The following is a 25484-nucleotide window of genomic DNA, read 5'->3' on the forward strand; positions in this document are numbered from 1 at the left end:
CTCTCCAGTTGGGATGGTCTTCACATGTATTACAGTAGTCCTAAGAAAAAAAAAAGGCTTCCTTACCATTTTTTAAAAAGATTTTATTTATTTGTGAGAAACACAGAGAGAGAGAGAGAGAGTCAGAGACACAGGCAGAGGGAGAAGCCGGCTCCATGCAGGGAGCCCGACGCGGGACTCGATCCCAGGACCCTGGGGTCACAACCTGAGCCCCCCAGGAGGTACCAACACTTATCAAATCTGGGGACAACCGGGTGGCTCAGCCTTGGGCCCTGCTGAGCAGGGAGCCTGCTTCTCTCTCTCCCTCTGTTTGATGCTCCCCCTGCTGTGCTCTCTCTCTCTCTCTCTCTCTCTCTCTCTCTCTCTGTGTCAAATAAATAAATAAAACCTTAAAAAAAAAAGAATAATTTAAATCTCTATTTAGTTTCTCAAGGAAACATCAGAGGTCGAGGCCCAGGGAGGGAGAGAAAATGGAGCAGGAGCACATTTAATGCACAGCCCAGTCTTTAAAATCCTCTCTTCCATTCAGCATTGTCCATTGAGATGGAAGCTTCTCCATCCACCCTGCTTGGCTTCTTACAGTATTATCCTCCAGCTTCAAGTCTGTTCACTTTACTTCTCTTCAGTTTTGCATAACAGAGAAGAGCCCTGGAGCTGACCCAGCAAGCAGAAATTCTCTCTTCCTCCATCACCATCCTACTCTCCTCGGGGGGCCTTGCAGCCTTACAGTCTATTTCTGGAAAAGGAGGCAGACACTTCCTCCAAGAATATTTCTGTGACCCTGTATTCCGTGCTAGGTGCCCCTCATCTACCACGGCATCTGTCACACTGGTCTGGCATTCTGGTCTCACCTTACTGTCTCAGCCACCAGACTGTGAACTCTGAGGATGGGGACCACGTCTTCCCTTTTATCATACCTTGAACGTAACCCAGAACTCTTAGCACAACTTCTGCAAAATAGCTCATCTTAGATCTGACCCAGACAGTTCCCTCGTATAATTACTTTCTCATGCTAATGAAGGATGGTAAAGGGGGACAGGCAAGGAAGAGATTTAAGGGGAAGAGAAGCTGCATGTACTGACACTTAGAAGCCGCACACGGAGTCAAGCACTTACTTAAATTCTGACAACCTCTCCATAAGGCAGGTAGTAGTAATACCCATTTTACATGGGACGTCTAGGTGGCTCAGCGGTTGAGCATCTGCCTTTGGCCCAGAGTGTGATCTTGGAGTCCCAGGATCGAGTCCCTGCATCAGGCTCCCTGCATGGGGCCTGCTTCTCCCTCTGCCCATGTCTCTGCCTCTCTCTCTCTTTCTCTCTCTGTGTGTCTTTCATGAATAAATAAATAAAATATTTTAAAAAGGGGGGCGGGGAGAATCCCTGTGTGGCTCAGCGGTTTAGCTCCTGCCTTTGGCCCAGGGTGTGATCCTGGAGTCCCGGGATTGAGTCCCACATCAGGGTGGCTCCCTACATGGAGCCTGCTTCTCCCTCTGCCTGTGTCTCTGCCTCTCTCTCTCTGTGTCCCTCATGAATAAATAAATAAAATCTTTAAAAAAATAAAAAATTTAAAAGTGCCCCTTTTACAGATAAAGAAACTGAGGCTCACAACAACCAAGTAATTTAAGATCACATCATTACATGTAAATAGCAAAGCTTAGATTCAGTTTGACTCCAAAAATCTGTGTCCTTTCTCTACATTGTGAGAGCATGATTTGATCCCAGTGTATAACTCAAAGGCTTTATTTATTGAACAAATGCAATAAATAGTCAATCCTCCATGGGAAACTAGGTCAATTTATATATTTTCTTCCGACTCATTTCCAGGCCAAGAAACTCATATTTCCAGCTTCTCAATGCTTATATGCATCTGCATTATCAAGAGAATGTGCTGGTGTATCTTTGTGAGGTTGGACGGGTGCATGTCCGAGTGTGTCACTGTTTCTGTACTTGTGTATTACTGGGTTCATATGGCCTGTGGCTGGTTTCCCAAAGACTGCGAGGGATGCCTTAAACGTACTTCCTCTCCTCTGTTTCCTTCCTAAGACAACTTAAGTAATCTGGGTCTGTCCCTATAGAAGGTCCTTTCTGGGGAAATTGGTGGGGATTGATGGTACAACCCCATCCCCACTCTGTTCCTCTCAGCCTTCCTCAGAGCAGTTTTAGAACTGGTGGTTTCCCTCAGAGGTCAGCTGGTTAGGTCTTGCTGCCTGTGTTTTGGCCTCCCCTCTGGCAACAGTCAATGGGGAAGTATTCAGTTGGTTCAAGAGTATTCTCTCAGCCAATAAAATAATACATTGAATTCCATTCTCTTCCCCCCCCCCCAAAATTCCATTCTCTCCCCCCCCCCCCGACCAATGAGATGCTGGTATTTCTCCCTTACCGTCCATCTGATATTTTAGAGACTAAATACAGTAATACTACATAGAGGTTAAAGAACTGGGGCTCGGGTTGGAGTAGGAGTAAACAAGAGTAGCTCACCCCAGAAACCTGGCTTTCTCATCCCCACCGCAAAAATAGAGGTTGGACAATTGCCCAGATTTCCTCTGTGCTCACCACGGAGGCAGAGAATGTGAGTGAGGAGAAGAAAGGGCTTAAAGAAATTGGCTCTGTTCAGTTATTGTCCTACCTCCCTACACCCAGCCCCCATGCACGACACTTACCATCCAATAAAATGGGTGTCTGCTGGAGCTTCCCCAAGGATAGGGCGCTCACTGCCCCCCCACCCCCCTGGCAGTCCCTGACTGGTTTTTCTTCCTCATCATTTTTCCCTTTTCCCTCTAAGACCAGATACTTGAGCTGTCTGGGTGCCTACTTCTTTCCTGTTAGGCCTGTTTCTCCTCCGATTGCTCGCCCAGACCCCAGCACAGGCCCGTGAGTAGGCCAACTGGGGAGAGACACAGCGCTAATATTGGCTCTTGCAGGGAGGTATGAACTCCTCCCATCCCAACAAGCGCTGGCTGGACTCCTGAGTTCAGGACATTAGGCCGAGTCTATAGCCCGGGTACAGGAAGGGTGGTATGAGGGAGAGCATTCCAGAAAGGGGTCGGGCCTTGCCTGGGATTGAAGGCGTGATGCCCATCACTTCGCTTTGAGGAGCTGGCCCTCTGTCCTCCCCTCACTGTATGCCTCCGTGCACACACACACCCCCAATCACAGACGTGGCTGCTGAGCTCAATCCCTTTCTGGGAAAAACTACTTCTTTTTTTTTTAAGACTTTATTTTTTCATTTTATAGAGAAAGAGAGAACGAGCAGGGGGAGGAGCAGAGGGAGAGGGAGAAGGAGACTCCCTGCTAGCAGGGGCCCCGACGTGGTGTTGGATCCCAGGACCCCGGGATCTGGACTTGAGATCCTGAGACTCACACCTCCCTTACCCTCCTGGCCATGAAGCCTGGCCTTGGCCTCCCACAGATCTGGCCCTTATCATGCGGTTCTTTGTATCTCTCGTTGCTTCTCTTTGCGGGGGTGCAGCGTCTTCACTGTGTGTACCTGGCACAAGGCGCAGGGCCTCGGCTCACCGTCCCCTGAGCTCACAGTCCCGAGATCTGTAAACCCGCTCTCGGTGGCCTGGCTTTGCTAGCTCCATGCAACAGTTGGGGACCCCTTGGGCCTTGTCTGTCTCTGTCTCGCCTCCTCCAGGCTGGCCAACAGGAGGGGTGGCGAGCCCAGGAGCCCGGGCTGCAGGGGGAGCACTGGAGAGAAGGGAGGTTCCCCTTGCTGCTGAGCCCAGGGAGGAGGCACTGAGTGCAGCACTGCCCAGTGCAGGAGGTACAGCCCTGGGGGCGCAGCGCCCAGTGCTCCCACAGGCTCCTCGACCCCGCCCCCGCCCCCCATGATCACAGACACTCGAGTGAAGCCCCCAGCTCCCCCACCCCCTGGCTGCGCCCCCATCTCAGGGAGTCTTCACCCAGGCTCCCCCCCACCTCCATACCCAGGCCCTTTCTTGGTCCCCAGAGGTCCCACTGTTGCCGTTTGGGCAGGACCCACTGGCATGCCACCCGTCCCAACCCTGTGGCCTTCCCGCGTGCCCCTTAGGTGTAGTGGAGCCTGGAGCCCCGCTAGCACCCCCTGCCCTTCCCCTCAGGTGGCCCGAGTTGCCCGCCCCCACGCCGTCCCTCTTGCCCCCTGGGCTGTCCCCTACCAACCCAGGTCCCGCTCCTGTTTATTAAATCCCGTCCTAAGGTCACGTCTTCCAAGAAGGCTGCTGTGTTTACACTGGCTGACGGCAGGCGGCCGGACCTCACCCAGGAGGCAGCAGGGGGACCTCCCACGGGGCTCAGCCTTCCATCGGATCATTTGTTCCCCCCGGACGACCCAGTGGGGCCCCGACACACACCATCTCCCCGGGCCACCAAATAGTAAGACGCTGAACCCGGCTCAGACGCAGCCCCCGGACTCCCCCATGCAGTGCTCTCCCTCCGCCGCCAGCCCCAGAGCCCCCTAGAACTCTCGTGGCTAAGTGCAGGCTTGTTCCTTTGCATGGTCTTTCTCTTACCAGTTGTGCTTATAGCCCAGTACTTATGACTTCTCTGATGCCTGGAGGTCTCTGGGGATCGGGACATGACCGTCCTTTGTCTGACGCTGTCCTGCCAACCGGAGGAATGTGGCCTGGGGCCAAGGGAGGCACCACTGGTGCGGGCAGTGCCACCTTCCGGGGCGCTGGGAACCCCAGGGGCCGCGGAGCGGGTGGTGAGGTGATGACAGGTCTAAGGGCGGCTGTCACTGCCAGGCACCGACCCAGTGCCAGGTGTTGTGCTAGTTCTTTATTTACATTATTTAGGCCTCACAACACATTTCCAAGGGAGGTATTGTTATTGGCAAACGAGGAAACTAATGTTCAGAGACGGGGAGCCAGGGTGCAACCCACATCTCTCTGACTCCAAAAGGAGCACATAAATAGCAAAATTCAATATATATTTTAAAAATATGATAATCCCTTACTCCCTGAAGGCCTATCCAACCCTCAACTCTTCCTTTCCTAGAAAACAGAATTCAGGGAGAGGAAGGCAGGGCAGGATGTACCTCATACACAAACACACACACACACACACACACACACACACATTCACATACACACAGATCACTTATGCCTATCGCCACCACCCTGGATTTCCTAGCCAGGGTGAGGGTTATGAGGGGTGGAAGTCAGCTTCCCCAGGACCCTAGCCCTCATCCCCTTCCCTGGTGCTAAATAGAAGTGAATAAATACTAAATAAATACAACTGCCCTCCCCTCTGGCTTCCCCCTCCCTCCTGTGACCAGCAGGGCAGAGGGGGCAGTTTAGAGAGGGTACTGTCCTCCAGCCCCGTCCGTCCACCACCCGTCACTGCCGTCCAGGGCAGGAAACCAGGGCAGGGCCAGCCTGCGCATCAGGGCAGGGATGAGGGCAGGCCTCATCCTCTCCGCCCCTCCCCGCGGTGTCCGCGTGTCCGTGGAGGCAGCTGCAGGAGCCACCTCCTTTTCCCTGCTCAGTCCGAGGCCCCGGTGCCCGAAAAGGGCAGCGGGGATGATGGGGTTATTTCCTGCCCGCCCAGGAGCGCCGCCGGAGGATCTCCAGAATCTGTGCCTTGCGCTGCAGCCAGTCCTGGGGCGTGGGACGGGCTGTGGCAGGGGCTGGTCGAGGGACGAAGAAGCTGTACCGCAGGCGCGCATTCTGGGGGTTGCCCGCGACCAGGACCTGCAGCGTTAAGGGCTGGGCCAGCGGCCCGTGGCCCGACAGCGTCTCAGAGGCTGCAGTGGCCCCACTGTAGCGGAGACTGACTGCCCCGGGCAGTACCACATCCGTGGGAGAGGGCATGAGCGTGTATTCGCCATTGAGGGCGTAGGAGCCATCGGGGAGCTTCAGGGCCAGGTAGAGGCTCCGGAGCCCGGGGGTCCCCTGCTGCCGGACAAGGATATGCGTGGCCCCCGCGGGGATAGTGACCACATTGTTGTATCCGTACCTGCGTGGAAGAGGGGTGGCTCAGCACCTTCCCGAATCCCCCGGCCTTTCTGAGCTGCGTGTGTGACTGTGAGTGTGAGTTTGTGTGTGCAGAGGGTTGTCTCCCCAAACCCGCATGAGGTGTCCAGCCTACATGTGAGCTCCATGCAAACGCACTCACTCTCCTCCCTCTTGGCTCCAGGCCTTCACGGCTGGGGCCCCCTGCTGGGGCCCCCTTACTGCGGTGCTGGCCTAAGCCCGCCTCTTTGGGGGTGGTCCAACTCCCCCTCTCCCTCCAGGAGCAAGTCACCCCCTGGGGAAGCCTTCCCTGATGCCCCCCAGGCCCTCACGGCAGCCCCAGGCTGACACCTGTTGAACAGGTGGGACACTGTGCTATAACTACTCATCCGTCTCCCCCACTAGACTATGAGCTCTTTGAGGACAGAGTGTCACGTCCATGTCTGTAGCCCCCGGGTCAGCGAAGAGGAAATAAATAGTGAATGAACCTGAATTTTCTGAAGGAGCCAGACTGCTTACTGCAGCTAGAACCATCCCCACCGCACACCATGCACTTGTCAAACTTCTTTTTGGAGCCAATGACACGGTCGCAGCCAGCATGGATGCAGCGGCCCTGGACACACACAGAGGAGCTGTCCGGGGAACAGGGAGTCCCATCTACCACCTGCCAAGAGAAGGAGCAGTGCAAAGGGTTCTTCTCTTCCTAAGTCGGGAGGGTTGGTGAGCCCGACGTGACCCGCAGCCTGCCAGGGAGGGGACGTCATAAAGGCTGGGTGGGAGGGGAAGTAGATGGGGTGTGGGGTGAGCCCCAGCCACGCTAAGGGGTAATAATCCCAACAAGAGTAGAAATTTTAAAGGCCATCATCTTCAGAACGCTCGCTCTGAATCAGGCGCTGTGCTAAGTGCTTTAGAAGTTAGGATATAGGGATCCCTGGGTGGCGCAGCGGTTTAGCGCCTGCCTTTGGCCCGGGGCACGATCCTGGGGACCCAGGATCGAATCCCACGTCGGGCTCCCTGCATGGAGCCTGCTTCTCCCTCTGCCTGTGTCTCTGCCTCTCTCTCTCTCTCTCTGTGACTATCATGAATAAATAAATAAAATCTTTTAAAAAAAAAGTTAGGATATAAATCTTACAACCGCCGTTTGAGGTTCCTAGAGACGGAACACTGAGGTTTAGAAAGATGAAGAGACTCTCCCAAAGCTGGGACAGCTGGCAAACAGAGGAGCCAAGACGAAACTGTGGGTCTGACTCTCAACACCAGCCCTGAACCTGGACGGAAAGGACCCAGATGGACGCTAGAGGGCGGCCGACGTGTAAGATTTCTCCCCAGGGTCAGGCCGCAAAGTCTGCTAGTCGGCTAAGGGCTTGTTCTTCCCGAAGCCTTCGACATTCAGCCCTATCCCAGACAGGGAGTCTGGGGACACCACTGACTCCAGGAGGCCTGTCCAGTGAGGGACTGGCCTTCCATGAGCCGAACGAGGCCTCCCCTGTAATTGATAGAGGAGCCCACAGAAGGGTCAAAGACTTGCCCAAAAGGCCACGTCCGTTCTCACGAAGTAGAGACGTGGGAACTGGGAAGGGAAGGGATGGGAAGGGAGGGATGGGAAGACGTGGGATGGGAAGGGAGAGAAAAGAAACTAAGGGAAATGAGATAGGCTAGAGCTGCCTGGCTGGTGACTTATTCAGAGTCTGGGGCTCGTTTCCCAAATGCCTGCAGATGGTGAGTGTGAGTGGACCCTATGCTGGCCTGACGTGGCTGTGGGGGTGCCGGCCACGGTGCTGCTTTGAGGGATCTTGGCCATCAGAAAGTTGGGGGCTTCGGGAAAGAGCGAGCGCAGACAGTGCCCAAGCATCTGGCCCTCACCCGCGGCTCCAGCACATAGTAGTAGCCCAGGGCCCGGGCCTGGCAGGTGAGTTTGCATTGGTCCCGGGGTGCCACACCGGTGTAGCGCGGGACCCAGTCCATGGGCCCCGGGAAGCTCTTGAAGAGGTCAGTGCGGTGGTTGTAAGCAGCACACTGCTCCTCACGGAAGGTCAGTGCTGTTGGGATAAGAATGGCCAGTCAGAGCCCTGTCCTCATGACGTCCCACGCGAGCCCCTCCACCGGAGCCACCCAGACCTCAGGGCAGTGTGGCACCTCGCTCTCCCACAGACTGCCAGAGAAGGTTCCTGAAGGGTGACGTCACTCCCCTCAACAGCAGGGATAGTCTCTACACTCAAGGGGACGATGGTTCCTGCTCGACCACCCGCCGATGGCTTCTGTCCCTCCCATGCCTCACCTGAACCAGTCGGGCAGTCCTGGGTGTTGCAGGAACGGAAGCGGGTACGGCGGCCCTCACAGTATTTGCCACCGTTCCGTGGGACGGGCCTTGTGCAGTCCCGGGAGGAGAACTGGACGCCGCCCCCGCAGCTCCGAGAGCAGTCGCCCCACGGTCCCCAGGGACCCCAGCCACCAGCCTGTGGGATCTGCGGAAACACAGAATGGGAGGGTGGGATAAGTCCACGCTCTCCTGGACTCAGGGCCGGCCCCACTCCTCCAGGCCCGCTGCCCCATCCCTGCCCTGGCATCTCACGTTGAAGTCCTGCAGCTGGTCCACGTGGAGGCAGCGGCCACCCATGCAGGCCTGTGCTGGCCCACAGGGGGTGCCGTCGGCCCAGGGCGAATGCTTGGTCTGGCACATGGCATGGCCATTGAGATGGCCAGAGCACCAGAGGGCAGCACAGGGCGGCGGCAGCTGCGGACAATGGCGCGAGTCGGGCCCGAAGGTCAGCTGGCACTGGCGATCAGCATCATAGTCCTTGCCGGGAAAGTCACAGGCAGATGCAGGGGAGCCTCTGGCTTGTCTAAGAGACAGTGCCCTGGGAAGGAGGTAGGGGTAGGAACTCAGCAATGGGCTGAGCGAACAGTCTAGATGGCTAGCGGAAAGCCTGGCCTCCCCAGGGCCTGATGGATTCAGGGGCTGGAATCCAAATCCCGGGGCTGGAAAAGCTTCAAGTAGCAGATACAACTTCTCGGGCACTTATGATGTGATGGGCACTGGCTAATGGCCTGACCAACCCTTCTGGGTTACCCATGGCAAACGCCCACGAGGGGGTTTCCGTTATTATGCCTTACAGGTCAGCCACGCGGAGGTGAAGAATCCTCCAGGCACGTGTCTACACACGTCTGAAGAACAGAATCAGGATAGGGATCCCAAGTACTAAGTCTTCCTACCTGTTCTAACCAACTACAGAGCTCTCGAGTCTGCCCAGCGGTAGCCATCCTGCCAGGCTTGCACACCCCGGGTGACAGGCAGTCACCTCCTTCACAGCCAGCCCTTTCTCGGGTGAAGAGCTTTGACCCTTAGAAGGTCAGATGGAACTCTACTGCACCGAGAGTGGCCTGCCTTGGCCTGCCTTGGCCGTGCCGATCGTGCGAGAGGGAGTAGGAACCACACAAAGGCAGAAGCGTCTCGCACCCCATCCCACACTGCAGAGGAAAGCCAGGTGAGGGAGCCACAGGGACCGTGCAGAATGCAGCAGGAGAGAGGACCACGGGCGGGAGCGGAGCGCCCCACAGGGAACAGCAGCGCCATCTGCTTACCATAGCCGTTGTCCAGGAACTCGGTGATGAAGTGGGCACTACAGGGGGACCAGGGCTCCTCGGGGTCCACGTGAGCCATGACAGGAGCCATGACATGGCGGGAGGTGCTCCCAGGCCCATTGAGATCAGCACATGACTTTGAGTTGTCATGGAGCATGTTGAAGACGTGGCCTGTGAGAGCAAAGGCTTTGCTAGGGCCCGCGGGTCCCATCTCTGTGCCTTCAGGGGGCTTCAAGCCCATGAAGGGCATGCAGGGCCGCCGCAGCAGCGGACGGTCAGATCCATTCCCTGTCCTGCCCTGCCCCCCCATCTCCTTCTGGAGCTCTAGGGCTCCTCAATATGAGGCCCCTGCTGCTCTGTCTCTGCTGCTCCCCAGACACACTAAGGGCACCTCCCTCCCCACTCCTCCTGTAGCCAACATTCCTAACCCTGAACCCCCCTCCCAATTCCATCACTGACCCTTAGGAATAGTATCTCTCTCAAAATTGTGCCCTCCCCCCACCACACACACAAAGGGTTCACAGTAAATGTCCACACACTATCTCATTTAATAGAAAAATCTGAATGTCAACGCCCACAGCAAAGAAGGATAAGACCCCTAGGCCTGGGGAGGAGGGAGCACTACCCTGTGACCCCCATTTGCCTTCTAGTGGCCTCCCTGTCCCCTGATACCTCTCTCATCCATCCCGGTTGCCCCACAGCCCTACTCCCACGTTACCCAGTTCATGAGCAGCAGTGAAGGCCGACTGAAGCCCATCATCCTCCACGACAGCACAGCTCCGAGCCGGGTCACACACAGTGCCCACGTCGGCCATGCCCAGAGTGTCACAAGTAGACACCCCGCACAGGTCCTGTGGAGAGGGATCGTAGAAGATGCGTGAGGAACTAAGACCCCAGGGCCACCGGGGATGAGGGCTGGGTCAGTGGGGACCTGGGCACTGAGTGCGCCGTCAGGGCCCGGATGGCAGTGTGGCTGGGGCCAGGTGCCATGTTGAAGAACTCCAAGGGCACCATTTCTAGCACAGCGCACACGGCGGTGCTTCTGGGAGTTGGGCAGCGCCTGGCCTAGGGGGCTATCGGGGCCTCACCTGCCGGGTGAACAGAATGGCCGTGTCAAAGTGGTCAGGGTCCGAGTCCTCAGGGGTGTTGAGTCCTCGCTGCCAGGCGCAGAAACTGCGCAGGGTCTGGGCAGCGCTGGGCCCCACTTGGGGCCCTTCCTCGCCGGGCCCCAGAATCACGAGCCGAGTCACCACCAGGCTGACGGGGTTGCGGATGCTTGGGTGCTTGAAGGCCTTGGCTGCCGCGGCCATGACCGTCAGCAGGTAGCGCTTCAGGCCTGCGCCATGAAATGCTGCCATCTTGTCGTCGGCCACGACCAGAGTCTCCACAAATCGACTCAGTGAAGCAAAGCGCTGGATTGGAAGAAGGAGGGAGCGGCGTGAGGTAGGCGTGAGGTAGCCTCCCGGCCGTGGCCCCCTCCCGCTCCCCGTCTTCCTGGGCCGCAGAGCCCAGGCAGAGCCCAGGCATTCCTGGCGGGTCGCCGGGCCCTCCCCCAACCCCGGGCCCAGGGCGCTCTGGTGACTCTAGACTCAGCTGTTGGTTCTGAGAAGGGGAGGGGAAGGGGATGCCACGTCCCCGGGCTGCTGCGGAGCCCCAGAGGTGAACGGCAGCTGGGACTGCCTCTGGGAGGGGCTCCGGGGTCCCCCAGGCCCGAGTGCGCTGGGGCCTGCAGCGGTGCAGCTAGAGGGCCGGGCTGCAACGTGTCTGCCCTGTGTGGTTGGAGTAACAATTCAGTCAGCAGCTAGGGCCGGGGCCAGATCTCAGCGTGGCGGGTGTGGAGGGCGAGCGGCTGGTCTGGATTAGAGCTGGAGAGGGAGGGGGAAGAAGGGGGAGGCGGGGAGGGTGAGGGAGGGAAGGATGGAGTGTCAGGCAGCCCTGCAGTCGGTCCGCAGTGTGGGAAGGGGACCGCCGGGGGAGGTATGGGACGCCTCTCCTCCCCGTCCACTTTTGCCCTACTTTGCAGTTTTGCCACAACTATTTCGAAGGCAGCACCAGGAGACAGAGGCCAATCCCTTGGGCTTCAAACCTCCCTCCTTTAGCCGGTGGTGGGGGTTGAAAATCAAATTGGGGGCACAGCAAAGAGTCAAGGCCAAGGGGGCGGTTAGGAAAGCCTCATGGCAGGAGGTGGTGCCAGCAGAATGCAGCGGCCAAGCAGGGTCGGGGTGGGCAGAGGGGCGGGCACTCCCAGCCTGGAGACTCTGGCCCCTCTGGGAACCCTCCTTAGGTCCCCTTGGACCAGCAGCCTGGCCAGGGGCAGGGCTGGGGCAGGGAGAAAGCAGAGCCTTCCCAAGGAACGAGGCCGGCGGGGGGAGGAGAGGCAGGCAGGAGGCAGGGATGCAGCAGGATGGCCAGCAGTGGAAGTGGGTGGAGAGAGGGTGAATGGGGGTCAGTAGGACACGCATGGCGGGAGGACGCTGCAAGACAGACTCTAGGGCTGCCTACCTTGGCTCTTCGAGGGCTGGGGCTGGGATTCCCTGGGGGAGCCTTGACGTTGCACATGGGGCCCTGGCCGCTGGCTGGACTCTTCCGGCGTAGGATGTGAGCCCCGGGCCCTCCGGCGGAGTTCAGGGAGCCCCCCTCCAGGGGCTGGATGTGCAGTTCGGTCCCCCGGTACTGCAGCACCCCTAGCAGGGCTCCCCCGTCCCAGTGCAGGGACGCCACCGACTCCGGATCTCCGTTGATGCTGCCGGTGAGGTAGGTGCCCGGCTCTGCGCCCCCCAGCAGCTCAGGTGCGCGGCCCAGGTACTGCACCGTCAGCCCCTCGACCCGCACGCCGGGGTCCTGCTCCAGCTCTAGCAGCAGCGTCTCCCCGAAGGCGGGCAGGCGGCACAGAAGCCGGGCGGGGGAGCCCAGCCCTGGCGGGACGCTGCCGTTGAGCCGCTCGGGAAACACGATCTCCTCCTCCCAGGGGAGGGGGCCGGCCGGGCGGCCCGAGGGCAGCAGGGCGCTCAGCAGCAGCGGCAGCAGCAGGCGCGCCGCCGGCCGGGCCATGGGCAGCGTGGGCAATGGCAGGCGGGGCCCGGCGCCCCACGGCCAGCACCCCGCCAAGCCTCTCCGGGGCCACCAGTCCGTCAGGGCCATGGCACTGGCACCGCGGCCCGGGAGGGATGGAGGCCGGCTGCGCACCAAGTTCTCCCCGCCCCGGCTTTGGAAAACTCCTCTCCGCAGCCTGGGGGCTCGGACTTGTGCCAGGGTCAGAGGCAGAGTTTGCAGGAGGGCTCCGGACCGTCCGAGGAGATGGAGGGAACCTGGCCCTTCGGCTGCGGAGAGGCGCCCGGTGGCCTGGCTCCTCCAAACTCCTCTCGCACCCCCTCCTCTCCCGGGTCTTTGTCTCCCCCTGCCCGTGCCTCCTGCAGCCCCTCGGGCCTCCCTGTGCCCCTCACACTTTCTGGCCTTCCTCTGGGCCTGCCCTGTCTCTGGCTTCGTCCGCTGTGCCTTTGTCTCTGTCTCTCTCCTCCTCTCTTGCCCGTGTCTATGTGTCTGTGGGTCTCCCCGTGGGTCCTTCCCAGCCTCTCTCCGCGCGCCAGCGCTTTTAAGCATCTCGAGCTTCTGCGATTGGCTGAGCTATAAGCCATTCAGCCAGGAGCTCTGTTGGTAGGACTTAGATGGTGTCTCATTGCTTCCCAAAAATCCCAGTTTTGTTTTCCTTTAAAAAAATAATGGGACTTGCCCAGGGGAGGAGAATCTCCAGCAGCCGGATGGATCATAGGCACTGGGCCAGCTGATGACATAGCCTTTCCCCAAACCCCACAGTCGGCTCTCAGCTGTCTCTTTCCCTTTTTGGTGGGACAGAGCCCCAGGAGGGGTAGGAAGTCAGGGAAAGGGCCTGGTCAACACGCACAGAAAGGCCGCGGTCCCAGGAGAATTCTCGCTCTCATTCTCTAACCTGGCACGGCCACCCTTTTCTCAGGGCTTCCTCGCGCTGCCCTCTGCCCCTAGAGGCTGGTTTCTAGAGCCCAGGCAACTGAGTGAACTGCCAGGGAAAGACCCTGGGGAACAGGTAAGGAAGCACCCAGAGGGCAGAACAAAGAGAGGAGATGGCTGGACCTGGACCAAGGGGTGGGTGGGAGAGCGAGCAGGCTGCAGGGATATGGGGCAGGCGAGGAGACAGGGATCACAGGGCTTACTGCCCAAAGGTAGGATGAGTCTGCTTAGAATGGGCAGGCACACGCAGCAGGCAGGGGAGAAGGCAGGAGGGGTTAAGGACTTTTCCTTTTACAGAAGGAAGATCCAGGGTGGCACCTCTTTTTCTTTAACAGCCCTCTCCTGCAGGCTCCCCGTTCCTGAGTTACCACTACCCACCCCCTCCAAAGCCCCAAAGCCCTGAACAGCCAATCCGCCGCCTCCATTCCCCCCCCAGGGCTCCCCCTCCCCACTTCCTGACTCCCCATTTCCCTGGCCCTGCTCCCGGTAGCTTCCCCCAGGCTCTTGGCCCTGTTCCTACCCACTCCCAACTGCCCTGAACCCTCCCCCAGCCTCAAGTCAGCCAGCCCCCAGCACAGAAAGACTTGCTCTCTTAGGAACCCAGATGCACCCAAAGTGAATCCATCCTAGGGAATCCCCACCTGACTCGCTCTTTGGCCCCACCTTGCCCTGAGAACGTAATGGTTCCTGGAATAGCTAGTAATCTTTTATTTCTCATTCCCCTTGGGACATGGAGAAGGTGAAGGCTGCATCGTGTACCTGGGGAAATCAGAGCACTGAGAGACAGGAACCCAGGGCCTGAGGTTGGGGAGCGTGCCTGGGTGGGGGGGGGAGAGGTAGTGGTAGAAGAAGGAAGCCAGATGATTCCCTCGGTTTGGTCCTGGATCTTCTGGATGGGAGACGAGTCAGCAAGGAGGTTTTGGGGGTGGACTCTCAGGATAAGGAAGTAAAGGGTACAGAAATAGGGGCAATGGTCTGCACACTCTATGCGAGGGCCACTCCTTTCCCCAGGATATCCCCAGGAAAGAGAATGCAGTCAGCGGTCCCCTTCCTTTCCCAGAGGCAGATCACCTGCCCCTACTCCCATTCCTCTACCCACTCTCTGCCTTGTCACCTCCTGTGTCCCAGATCATATCCGCCCCATTGCTTCCTTTCCCCCTCCCTTCCTGCTCAGGTCGTGAATACCTGCCCTGGTGCCCACTACTTCCTGAGTCGCCCACCAAGGCCAGACCTACCTCTTGACCCACCACATGCCCTGACTTTGGTCCTAACTCTGGAGGGGGTTGGGGCTGCAGGAGTCAGACAAAGGAAAGGAGACCAGAAGGGGCAGGGGCAAGAGGAGCTATCACCAGAGGACTCTTACTGCGCCTTTCCAACCCCCCATCTGAGATGAGGACAAAGGGGGTGACTAAACAGTGAGAGACAAAGGGCCTTAGAGTCCCAGCAGCAGTGTGTGGGGGTGTCGGCTGCAGGGAGAAGGCACAAAAGATGCAGTGTCCTAGGTAGCCCCCCGGGGAGCCCTCACCCTGGTCCCAGCTCAAGCTGCCTCCAGGGCCTAGCAGCGCAGACTCCATCCTGACTTCTCCCAGGCTTCATTCCACCGAATGAACGCAGCCCCCCACCTCCCACCTCCCATTCACCGTGTTCCAACTACAGAGGGGGAGAAGCCCCAGGGGAAGAGTGGAGAGGGAGGCAGGCAGGGAGGCAGAGCCTCTGCCGGGCTGTGCAGGCTGCCCAGTCCACCGCGGCCCGGTCAGTTCCCACAGCCAGGGATAAGGCCCCACCCTTTGGGATCCTTCCCATTAGGTCAACTCTCAGGCTAGAAGTCTGGCCTTCTCCTTCTCCACGGCAAAGAATTCCCGGTCTCCGCCACTTCCCTGGTCTGTGTGCCCCACCCTGCTGCACTGCTGGTGGGCTGTCTCGGGGACCCTGTCTGGGGGGAGATCTGGGGAAGGCCTCTTTCCAGGCTCAGAGTGGGAGGCATGTGCAAACTCAACGGGTGGCCCAGCTGGAGCCGGGCTTGGAGGCACGGGCAGGGGACAGGGACCGGCCTCCCAGGCTGCACAACTCTTGGTCTCTTCCACGCAGCACTGGGATGGGACTCCTGGCAGCCCGCCCTCCCTAAGCTGTCGCCACTGGCCAGGACTAAGGCAGGGTCAGAAGGACCGGAGGGCAAGAGGGCGTGACCCAGGGCGGAAGTGGGCAAGATGCATCTCCAGGGACGCTTCCCGGCTCCGGCTCCACCGTCCTGCAGCTTCCGGAAGCCCGGCGGGGCTCGGGGTCACCCCGAGGGGCCCTCCCCTCCTGCCTGGGCTGAGGTGGCTCCTCCACCCGGCAGCCTGCTCCAGTGCTGGTGGCCTTGGCGTCCTCCTCTTCTCGCCTTCGGGCTTGGCGGGAGCTCTCAGACCCGCCCAGCGCCGCCTGGGCCCCCATCCCTAACCCACTGGGGCCATCTGGAAATTAGCTGGCGGTCCCCGCTCCCAAGCATTTGGCAAAGCCTGGGGCTGCCCCGGGAGGGCCGGGCTCCGCCGCCGCCGCCGCCGCCGCCGCCGGGAGCGGGCGGCCCCGGGCGCGGGGCTCGGGCGGGCGGAGAAGCGCCGGGGCGAGCGGAGGCGCGAGCCGCACGCCTCTCCCGCTCCGGCCCCGGCAGGTCGGGCTCGAGCGGCAAGAAGAAGCGAGAGCGCGCAGGCGCAGAGCGCGCACGGTGCCGGCTCGCGGCGGCCACCCTGCCAGCTTCCAAGAGGGCGGCCCCGTGTGCCGAATAGGCAGGAAGCCGCCAGGCGGCGCGCAGGAGGCACTTCCGCCCGTCCTCCTTCCCGCAGTCCGCGGCGAGGCAAGATGGCGGCGCTGAGGGCTCTGCGCAGCCTCCGGGGCGCCGCGGCCCAGGCGCTGCGGTCGGGGGCCGGCGGCCGGCTGCCGCTTCAGCCCAGCAGGTGAGACCTCGGGTCGCCCCCGACGCCGGGGTTCGTCGTGCCCGGCGCCTCCGCGGGCCCGGTGACACCCCCCCGCCCCCGGGGAAGGATGACCCAGGCCTGTGACCCCTCGGCCGGGCCTGCCGTCCCGCGCTCCAGGATGCAGCGGCGCCCGCCCCGGCCGAGGGAGGACAGAGGGGGCCGCCAGCGGGGGGAGACGCTGCCCCTGCACGGTAGTGGGTGGCCGTGTCCCCTCCGTGGCCCTGCTGCTTCTCCCGAGCCTCATCGTGGGTGGCGTGCGGCTGGTGGAAAGTCTCCGTAGACGAGAGGAGGGGAGCGTGCCTGATGGAGTTAAAGGAGGAACACAAACCCGCGCTCATCCCCCCTCGGTCCCCAGGACTCCTCTCGGGTCTCCCCCAGGCCGGGCCGAGCCCGAGGAGGCAGCAGCCCCTCCCCCCGGGCACCGCACACCTTAGTCTCCCCTTGACCTTGAACAGGCACCTGGCTTGCATTCGTGTTCACCGAGATGGGAATAGGAATGTGCATATGCGAGGTGTTTGGGGGAGCTCGGGGGAGCCCCGGCCTTGCATGCACAGCGCTGACGGGTGCAGTGATTCCAGGAATAAGTTGTTAGTAGTAATGGAAGCTCTGGAGCTCCAGCTTGTTCTCCCAAAGCTGCACTGTGTGCCAGTGAACCTGGCCTTGGAGAATCCGAGGCTCCCTTCTCTGGGCTCACCTGACATTGCCTGGGGATGGAGGAGCCCAGCACTGTTGAGGCCCTGTTTCTAGGATCTGTCTTTGACTCCCTAGAGGTGCTCGGCAGTGGCAGCCAGATGTGGAATGGGCAGAGCAGTTTGGGGGAGCTGTCATGTACCCCACCAAAGAAACAGCCCACTGGAAGCCTCCACCTTGGAACGGTGAGTTCCTGAGCCCCACGCTGATTCCTAAGCGCTCTTGAGCTCTGTCCAGGCAGGTTTGTGCCCTCGCCCTTCCCTTTTTGTGTCTTTGAGCAACTCGGTGACACTGATAATAGGGCAGGTGTTTGTCAAGTAGAGGAGGAAAAGAAGAACGTTCCAGCAGAAAAAGAGTAGGTCTTCGTCAACCCTTGGAGGTCCCTACCAGATTTATATTTTTGGCTTCAGCTCTTTCCAGAGATTCAGTATATTTCCATCTCCCTTTGGTAGAGAAGGTACTTTCTCCCTGGTAGTGAAGTCTTCCAGGCTACGGAGCATTCCCCGCACCGAAAGTAGCTCTTCCTTGTGATTTTTAGATTTTCATCAGTGGTACCCACAATAAATAAATAAAATTAAAAAGAAAAAGATGTAAGATTTTATTTATTCACGACAGACATAGAGAGAGGGGCAGAGACATGGGCAGAGGGAGAAGCAGGCTCCATGCAGGGAGCCTGACATGGGACTTGATCCTGGGTCTCCAGGAGCAGGCCCTAGGCTGAAGGCAGCGCTAAACTGCCACCGGGGCTGCCCTGTATTAGACCTTAATTATTAGGGGGTCTCTTCACTGGGTTTTTGCCGCTGATCTGGTCCCCTCCCTGCCCCCAGCTCTCCAGTTCAATGTAATCACCTTAATCTTCCCCAGACATCATTTTACCATGGCATTCATTCTCTTGGTCAGAAACTTTCGAAAGCACTTGCAGTTACTTTTCAAAAATCTAACAGTAACAGTAGCTGAGTGCTTTTCCATGTGTCAAGTGTTTTGTATGCATAATTTCACCTAGGCCTTGCAACAACTCCATGAGAGCAGTACTGGTATTTTACCACTTTTGAGAAAATTATGGTGCAGGGATATTAAAACTTGATCGAGGACACATCCGTAGATTTGTACTCGGGTCTGTCTGACTCCAAAGCCCATGGGAAGGATTTTGGTTGAAAAGTTAAGCTCTGGTTTCAATTCTCTGTTCTCCCATTTACCAGCGAATATAAAGTGCCTATTTCATAGCATTGCAGTAAGGATGAAATGAGATCATAACGTGAACCAGTTAGTGTAGTGACTGGCACATGGTAAGTCCTCCGTAAGTGTTGGTATTAATGATACTGATAATTGAATCACTACCCCCTACTGCTGCCAACACTCATCTTCTGCCTCTTGGTAGATAAAGAGTTCCACAGATACTCCCTTGTTTCCAAGATTTGACCTTTGTTGATTCCATAGCCTGGGATGCTCTACTCTCTACCCATTTGAATCCTTCCCTGTGTGTAAGAACCAGCTCAGATCCTGCCTTCATAGAGTCTTGACAGTGTTCTTTTTTCCCTTTAAATACTTAACGGCTAAGCCACTAACTTGGTAACTCATAAATTTGGCCTGTTTCTAGTTCCTCACAGGTACTTCCTCCCAAATTAAATTGTATGGTTTTTAAGGGTAAAAACTCATTTGGTAGTAGTAAGAATTTTTTTTTTTTAAGATTTTATTTATTTGGGGGATCCCTGGGTGGCGCAGCGGTTTGGCGCCTGTCTTTGGCCCAGGGCGCGATCCTGGAGACCTGGGATCGAATCCCACAATCTCCCGGTGCGTGGAGCCTGCTTCTCCCTCTGCCTGTGTCTCTGCCTCTCTCTCTCTCTCTCTCTCTCTCTCTCTCTCTCTCTCTGTGACTATCATAAATAAATAAATAAAAATTAAAAAAATATTTTATTTATTTATTCATGAGAGACACACAGAGAGAGAGGCAGAGATACAGGCAGAGGGAGAAGCAGGCTCCATGCAGGGAGCCCAATGTGGGACTCCATCCTAGGTCTCCAGGATCAGGCCCTGGGCTGAAGGTGGCGCTAAACCCCTGAGCCACCTGGGCTGCCCGGTAGTAGTAAGAATTAAGGATACATTTTCTGATTGGTTGGGCATTCATCAGATAGATTTGAAGGGCAGTGTGTTGTAGAGGTTAAGAATGTGGACCCCAGGGGCACCCAGGTGGCCCAGTTGATGGAGTATATCAGACTTTGTCTCAGGTCATGATCCCAGGGTCATGGGATGGAGCCTCGCAATGGGCTTCCTGCTCAGTGAGGAGTTGGCTTCTCCCTCTGCTCCTCCCCCAGCTCCTGCAGTCCCACTTGCCCCCCCAACTCAAATAAAATCTTTCAAAATAAATAAAATAGTATTGAAAAAAAAAAAAAAAGAATGTGGACTCCGGAGCCGAACAAGTTGAGATCAAACCGGACTCTGCCACTTGCTAGCTCTCTGAGAAGTCCTGTATCTTCTCTGGCCTCGGTTTCACCAATAAAATAAGGATAATAATAGTACCTATTATTCATATGGTTGTTAGGAGAATTAAATTAGTTAAAATCAGTGAAGTGCTTAGAGTAGCCCTTGGCACATAATAAGGGCTATGTGAGTGTTATTAGTATTATTGTCATTATTGTCTTTATCTTTTTTTTTTTTTTTTGAAGACTTATTTGAGACAGAGAGATCACACATATGCCAGGGAGAGGCAGAGGGAGAGGGTGAAAGAGAATCAGACTCTGTGCTGAATGTGGGCCCAACGCAGGGTTTGATCCTGGGACCTGGAGATCATGACCTGAGCCAAAACCAAGATCAGACACTTAACCAACTTAGCCATCCAGGTGCCCCAGTAGCATCATCTTTAGAAAGGTATCTGGGAAACCTAGAAAGAGTGAGGTTCGTGTGTAGTCCCTTTCATCAGAAAATTCAGATCTTCCTTCCATTTTTCCCACATAACGGTTTTCTTCCTGATTATGTTGGTGATCAGGGAATTAACGGTGTGGAGTGGTGACACACCAGATCTCTAGGGAGAGCTAACTCCTTGCTGTCCTTTGGGGGTTCTCTAGGGAATCAACCATTTAGCTCTGAACTCTTTCCCACTTCTCAGATGTGGACCCTCCAAAGGACACAATGGTGACAAACCTGACCCTGAACTTTGGGCCCCAGCACCCAGCGGCTCACGGAGTCCTGCGGCTAGTGATGGAGTTGAGTGGGGAGATGGTGCGGAAGTGTGACCCCCACATCGGCCTACTGCACCGAGGCACTGAGAAGCTCATTGAATACAAGACCTATCTGCAGGTGTGGGGGTGAACAGGGCCCTGCTCTCGGGACCAGGGGATGCCGTGGCCTGGGACTTGGCCAGTGTGCTGCCCCCAAAACCGGGGGTGGGGTGTTGGGGATGAGGGCAGTCTTGGTTGGGTGGATGGAGGGACATGGTAGGGGATGCTTGATTGAAATCTGTCTAGATTTGGTTTATGCAACAGAAATGCTTGCAAGCCAGAGGTTCCCCCCACTCGACTCTTTTCCAGTTGACTCTTGGCTGGCCCCTTCACCCTCACTCTAGTGCCTCAGTTTCCCTGTTCTTATATCAAACTAGTACGTCAAAGCCGGTGTCTCTGGGGACAGGGAAAGGAGAGAGGGACGTCAGCTCCCTAGGATTAATAGCTGATTCTTGTATCTTCCGGCTGTGGAAGTTTGTTTTCGAAACAGTCAGTGAGTCAGAGTGACCAGGGAGGGAGTTTGTGGCAGTGTGCAGTATTTCGGAGAACTCTGTGACCCAAGTGGTGAGGGTCAGCTCTGAAGGAACTGGAGCCAGGACAGGCATCTGAAACTTTCTCTTACTGTCACGAAGAAAGGTCTCGCTAACAGAGGGTGATGGGGGCCGGTAACCAGCTAACTAGAATGTGATGCCCCCAGGGAGTCCGGGCAGTGACAGTTTCTGGTCCCACAGAGTATGGAGCTAAACCGTGCAGCATTAATCCACGTCACAGTGACATCAGAACAAGTACTGGCTGTCCCAAAGAGGGGCATCCTAGCTCCGCCTCCTTCCTGGAAGCTGAAGCTAGTTCAGCAGACGGCTAGACTAGCTTTCTTGGCATTCTGGGGAAAGACCCGTTTCTACCCAACCGTCCGTCCCAGAAGCCAGTCTGGTCCTTCTCGGGGCTCTGTCCTCCTTAATCCCTTCACTCCCACCCAGTTACTCCTAAGATTGGTTGCCTTTCTCCTTCAAGATCTCAGAGACACTTTAAGAAAGTTGTGGGCCAGAGGAGTGTTGGCAGTGGTGTGCTGGAGCGAGCTCATATTGGCTCCCGAGAACAGATTGTTAAGTTTTCAGGAATTTTGTGAGCCAGTTGTTAAACAGGGCCATTATTAAGAATGATCTTAGCTTACAGTTTAATAAATTATATAAAAAGCCAGAGTTCATCCCTTTCCTACTTGAATGCTGTGTCCTAAGTTATTCTGTTGTACATGCTTGGCAGAAATACCGTATAACGTGTGCTCCTCTGCCCAGGGCTGCGTTCAGTTACGTGGCATAAAGCTGGCCCTGCTGGGTGTATTTTCACCACAGAAATTGGCACACACAAATCAGGGTTCCCTCCCACCCCTGATCTGATTTTTACACATTGTCCAGCATAGACTACTGGATATCGGATGCTGCCTTGCTGTTAGCTCCTGAGACTAGAAGGCTTTGTGCAGCACTGACTTCTGATGCCCGCTGAGAGCAGTGCTTTGGGCAGGCAGCCTGAGGGCTCCTGGCCCAGTAGGTGTGACCTCGGTTCTTCCCTCTTCCCAGGCCCTTCCATACTTTGACCGTCTAGACTACGTGTCCATGATGTGTAACGAACAGGCCTATTCGCTGGCCGTGGAGAAGTTGCTCAATATCCAGCCTCCGCCACGGGCACAGTGGATCCGAGGTACGCTCCGTCACCCTCCTGTGGCCCTCCCTGGCCACTGCCCATCTTAGGAATGTTGAACCCAAACCTAGTGTGCAGACCCCAGGCTCTGTGTGGAACTGCCCTGTCAGCATCGGTTGTTGGCTCCTATGTCCTTCTCTTCCTGTTGTCTTCACCTGTCTACAGTGCTATTTGGAGAAATCACACGGCTTTTGAACCACATTATGGCTGTGACTACACATGCCCTGGACATTGGAGCCATGACCCCTTTCTTCTGGATGTTTGAAGAGAGGGAGAAGGTAAGAGGAGGAGGGAAGGACAGGAGAGACAAGGGAGTAGAGGAAGTGGAGAAGGTTCTTGAAGGAGACAGGAGACCAGCAGGAGAGAGAACATGAGAGGGAGAAGGGCCACTGAACTTGGGTTATATTCTTAAGGAAGCCTGTGGTTTGCTTGGGCCCAGGAAGCCAGGGGGCTGGGGAGTGGACCAGTATGTTGTCAGACTTGGGGGCGCAGGACTTTGTCACTAATTCCCAGTGTGCCCTGTCCAGATGTTTGAATTCTACGAGCGCGTGTCAGGGGCCCGCATGCATGCTGCTTATGTCCGGCCAGGAGGCGTGCACCAGGTGAGCAGGCTCCCCCGCCTTCCAGAGCCTCCAGCCCACGCCTGTACTCTCGGTGGCCACTGGAGGGCAGCGCTGGCCGATGAGACGCTCCCCTTCCCCCAGTGCAGCCCTGGGGCTGGGCAGGGAGGCTGAGCCTCCCTCACCGTCAGGCTCCATTTGGCTTCTAGGACCTGCCCCTTGGGCTTATGGACGACATCTATGAGTTTTCTAAGAACTTCTCTCTCCGGGTTGATGAGCTGGAAGAGGTAAGATAAGAACCAGGGGGAAACCCCTCCTGTCCCCTCAAGATGGGCTTGTGGGGTTTTAATTCCCAGTTGTAAACGGCAACCAGGAGGTATCTGAAGCGGGGGATGAAGAGTGTTCATATTCCAGTTTCCTTGGTTGGTAGATGCTGACCAACAATAGGATTTGGAAGAATCGGACAGTTGACATTGGGGTTGTGACGGCCGAAGATGCGCTGAACTATGGATTTAGGTGCGAGGAATGTGACTTCTCCACTTGGCCATGGGGGTTCCAGCCTAACGTCTTGGCTTCAGGAAGGGGTGACACCGTCATATCCTGCGCCCAGGGCGTGGGGGAGGGCATGGGGAGAGCAGGGAGGAGAGTGGTTCCTTTCTGGGTTTGTGGAAAGTGACCCTTGGTCCCCATGATGCTCTCCAGTGGTGTGATGCTCCGGGGCTCGGGCATCCAGTGGGACCTGCGGAAGACTCAGCCCTATGACGTTTATGACCAGGTGGACTTCGATGTTCCTATTGGCTCTCGAGGGGACTGCTATGACAGGTAAGGCCTAGAACCTCTCAGCTCATTTTCCAGCTGCTTCCCCTGTCCGACTTCTCTTTTGCTTCCTTTTTCATTCCCCCATTTTCCGGTATCATTGGAGCTCTTGTGTCTGTTAAGCTAGGTGGTTTTTCAAAGCCGTCTTATTTTACCTTCACTTATCCTCATATCTCAGATGGAACCAGTTTGGGCTGCATTTTTGTAGTTGAGGCGTAAAGGTTGGAGATCAGCCTGGGATTATCCTGTTGGTAGTGCTTGAGACTCGAATTCTCCAGACCCAGTGCTCTTTCCACTGAATTCTAAACTTCACATTCCATTCCTGTTTACTGACCCTAAATAAGACCGTGTTTTCTTTTTGAGTTGATTTGACCCTCACCCGTTGTGTAGTCCAGGAAGTATCCAAGAGGGTAATGGAGGAGGGAAGCGCTCCAAGACATGGCCTGAGACCAGGAGAGGCCTTGGGGCAGCAGCCGATACCAGAACCAGAGACTAGAGGGTTTCCATGGGCAGGTGGCCAAGCCAAGCAGAGGTGCTCCCCTGGGAGAAAAGACAGAGGGAGGCAGTTAGCCAGCACCTTTTGGGTCAGCCAGGGGTGTCCTTCCTGGGCTCCTGTCTCATGCTTTGACTGCTCCCCTCTTGCTCTGAGCCTATCTCCTCCACTTCAGGTACCTATGTCGGGTGGAGGAGATGCGCCAGTCCCTTCGAATCATCGAGCAATGTCTGAACAAGATGCCTCCCGGGGAGATCAAGGTTGATGATGCCAAAGTGTCTCCGCCGAAGCGAGCAGAGATGAAGGTTGGCTCTGTGGAGAGGGCCAGGGCGGGGGGCGGGGGGAGCAGCAGCCAGGAAAGAGTGTCCTTGGATTACATCCTGCTCCCCAGCTTTCGTTCTTTGAAAGACTTGACATTACATGAGTCTTAACCTCCCACAGCCACGTCTTTCACTGTGTCTCGCTTGCTCACAGTGTGGGTTGTAATCTCCCCGGGGGACGGTTATTTCCTGTGCCGCGGGAGACCCAGGAGACATCTGGCCCTGGCTTACTGCTGCTCCCTTTCTCCTCTGTCCAGACTTCAATGGAGTCATTGATCCACCACTTCAAGTTGTACACGGAGGGCTACCAGGTCCCTCCGGGGGCCACGTACACTGCCATCGAGGCTCCTAAGGTGAGGAGGGACAGGGAAGGCAAATGTCCCCATAGAGGGCTGGGGACAGATGCCCAGGCAGAGGCTCGGTCCTCAGCGAGAGAGGACACGCGGGTGAATAGAGAGGCTCCGTTGGCAGAGAAGAGCGCTCTTCCTGTTCACGGGAGCCAACCTTCTTCCTCGGACAGGGAGAGTTTGGGGTGTACCTCGTGTCTGATGGCAGCAGCCGCCCTTACCGATGCAAGATCAAGGCTCCTGGTTTTGCCCACCTGGTAAGAGCCAACTCCAGTGATTCTCACTCCAGTCAATGAATCCATCGCGAGTGACGTTGATTGAGATTTTGATGAACGTTCCTTCCTTCTCCTCCCGCCCTGCTCATCTTGCCTGTCTCAATCTCTCCAGGCCAGTTTGGACAAGATGTCCAAGGGACACATGCTGGCGGATGTTGTTGCCATCATAGGTACAAGGCCTGTTGGGTGGTAGAGATGCTGTAGATGAGGGAGTCTGGAACTCTTAACGGGGGCAGAGACCGAACATTTCCTGTGGAGCATGGACATAGACTATGGGCATGGACTTGAATCCTCAGTGTGCTGGGCATGGTAATGAGTGCTGGATTTTAACACTGCCCCCCCCCCTTTAGGTACCCAAGATATCGTGTTTGGAGAAGTGGATCGGTGAGCTGGGGAACAGTGTTTGATTCCCCTGCTTCTCTGCTTCCTCCTCGGAGCCCGGCCGTCACTGGACAGTAACTCTGTGTGTGTGTGTGTGTGTGTGTGTGTGTGTGTGTGTGTACACATGTGGACATTCAGCCATCAGGCTTTCTGTGCATGCACTAGAAAAGGAGAAATTATAATAAATTAGCCATCTTCCGGCCCCTCTGCCCAAACTTCTGGTATGTCTTTTTCGGT

The 25484-nt window shown here is 56.8% G+C and overlaps 2 protein-coding genes across 2 annotated transcripts; one reads left to right on the forward strand and one right to left on the reverse strand.

The window, feature by feature from the left end:
- Nucleotides 1-4119: 4119 nt before the first annotated feature.
- Nucleotides 4120-13857, reverse strand: ADAMTS4 (ADAM metallopeptidase with thrombospondin type 1 motif 4). The gene is given in 10 exon segments (XM_055334335.1): nucleotides 4120-5939; nucleotides 6424-6599; nucleotides 7799-7974; nucleotides 8214-8400; nucleotides 8508-8746; nucleotides 8749-8793; nucleotides 9518-9688; nucleotides 10236-10368; nucleotides 10606-10929; nucleotides 12020-13857. Coding segments are annotated over 10 exon segments (2976 nt in total). The 5' UTR covers nucleotides 13118-13857; the 3' UTR covers nucleotides 4120-5512.
- Nucleotides 13858-16291: 2434 nt separating this feature from the next.
- NDUFS2 (NADH:ubiquinone oxidoreductase core subunit S2) lies at nucleotides 16292-25456 on the forward strand. Its single transcript, XM_055334214.1, has 14 exons — nucleotides 16292-16434; nucleotides 17224-17330; nucleotides 20249-20439; nucleotides 21935-22055; nucleotides 22221-22333; nucleotides 22583-22657; nucleotides 22825-22902; nucleotides 23046-23131; nucleotides 23318-23437; nucleotides 24100-24229; nucleotides 24502-24597; nucleotides 24765-24848; nucleotides 24979-25036; nucleotides 25217-25456. Exons 1-14 carry the CDS (start codon nucleotides 16340-16342, stop codon nucleotides 25252-25254), a joined length of 1392 nt encoding a protein of 463 aa, XP_055190189.1. The 5' UTR covers nucleotides 16292-16339; the 3' UTR covers nucleotides 25255-25456.
- The last annotated feature ends 28 nt before the right edge of the window (nucleotides 25457-25484 follow it).

This window comes from Nyctereutes procyonoides, unplaced genomic scaffold (genome assembly GCF_905146905.1).
Source record: "Nyctereutes procyonoides isolate TBG_1078 unplaced genomic scaffold, NYPRO_anot_genome, whole genome shotgun sequence".
Classification (NCBI taxonomy): Eukaryota; Metazoa; Chordata; class Mammalia; order Carnivora; family Canidae; genus Nyctereutes; species Nyctereutes procyonoides.

Excerpts from the sequence above, each read along its gene's own strand:
- NDUFS2 (XM_055334214.1), top strand. The coding sequence starts at position 16,340 with ATGGCGGCGCTGAGGGCTCTGCGCAGCCTCCGGGGCGCCGCGGCCCAG. Across the intron at positions 20,440-21,934 it reads AATACAAGACCTATCTGCAG|GCCCTTCCATACTTTGACCG; the intron begins GTGTGGGGGTGA and ends CCCTCTTCCCAG. Across the intron at positions 22,658-22,824 it reads GGCCAGGAGGCGTGCACCAG|GACCTGCCCCTTGGGCTTAT; the intron begins GTGAGCAGGCTC and ends TTTGGCTTCTAG.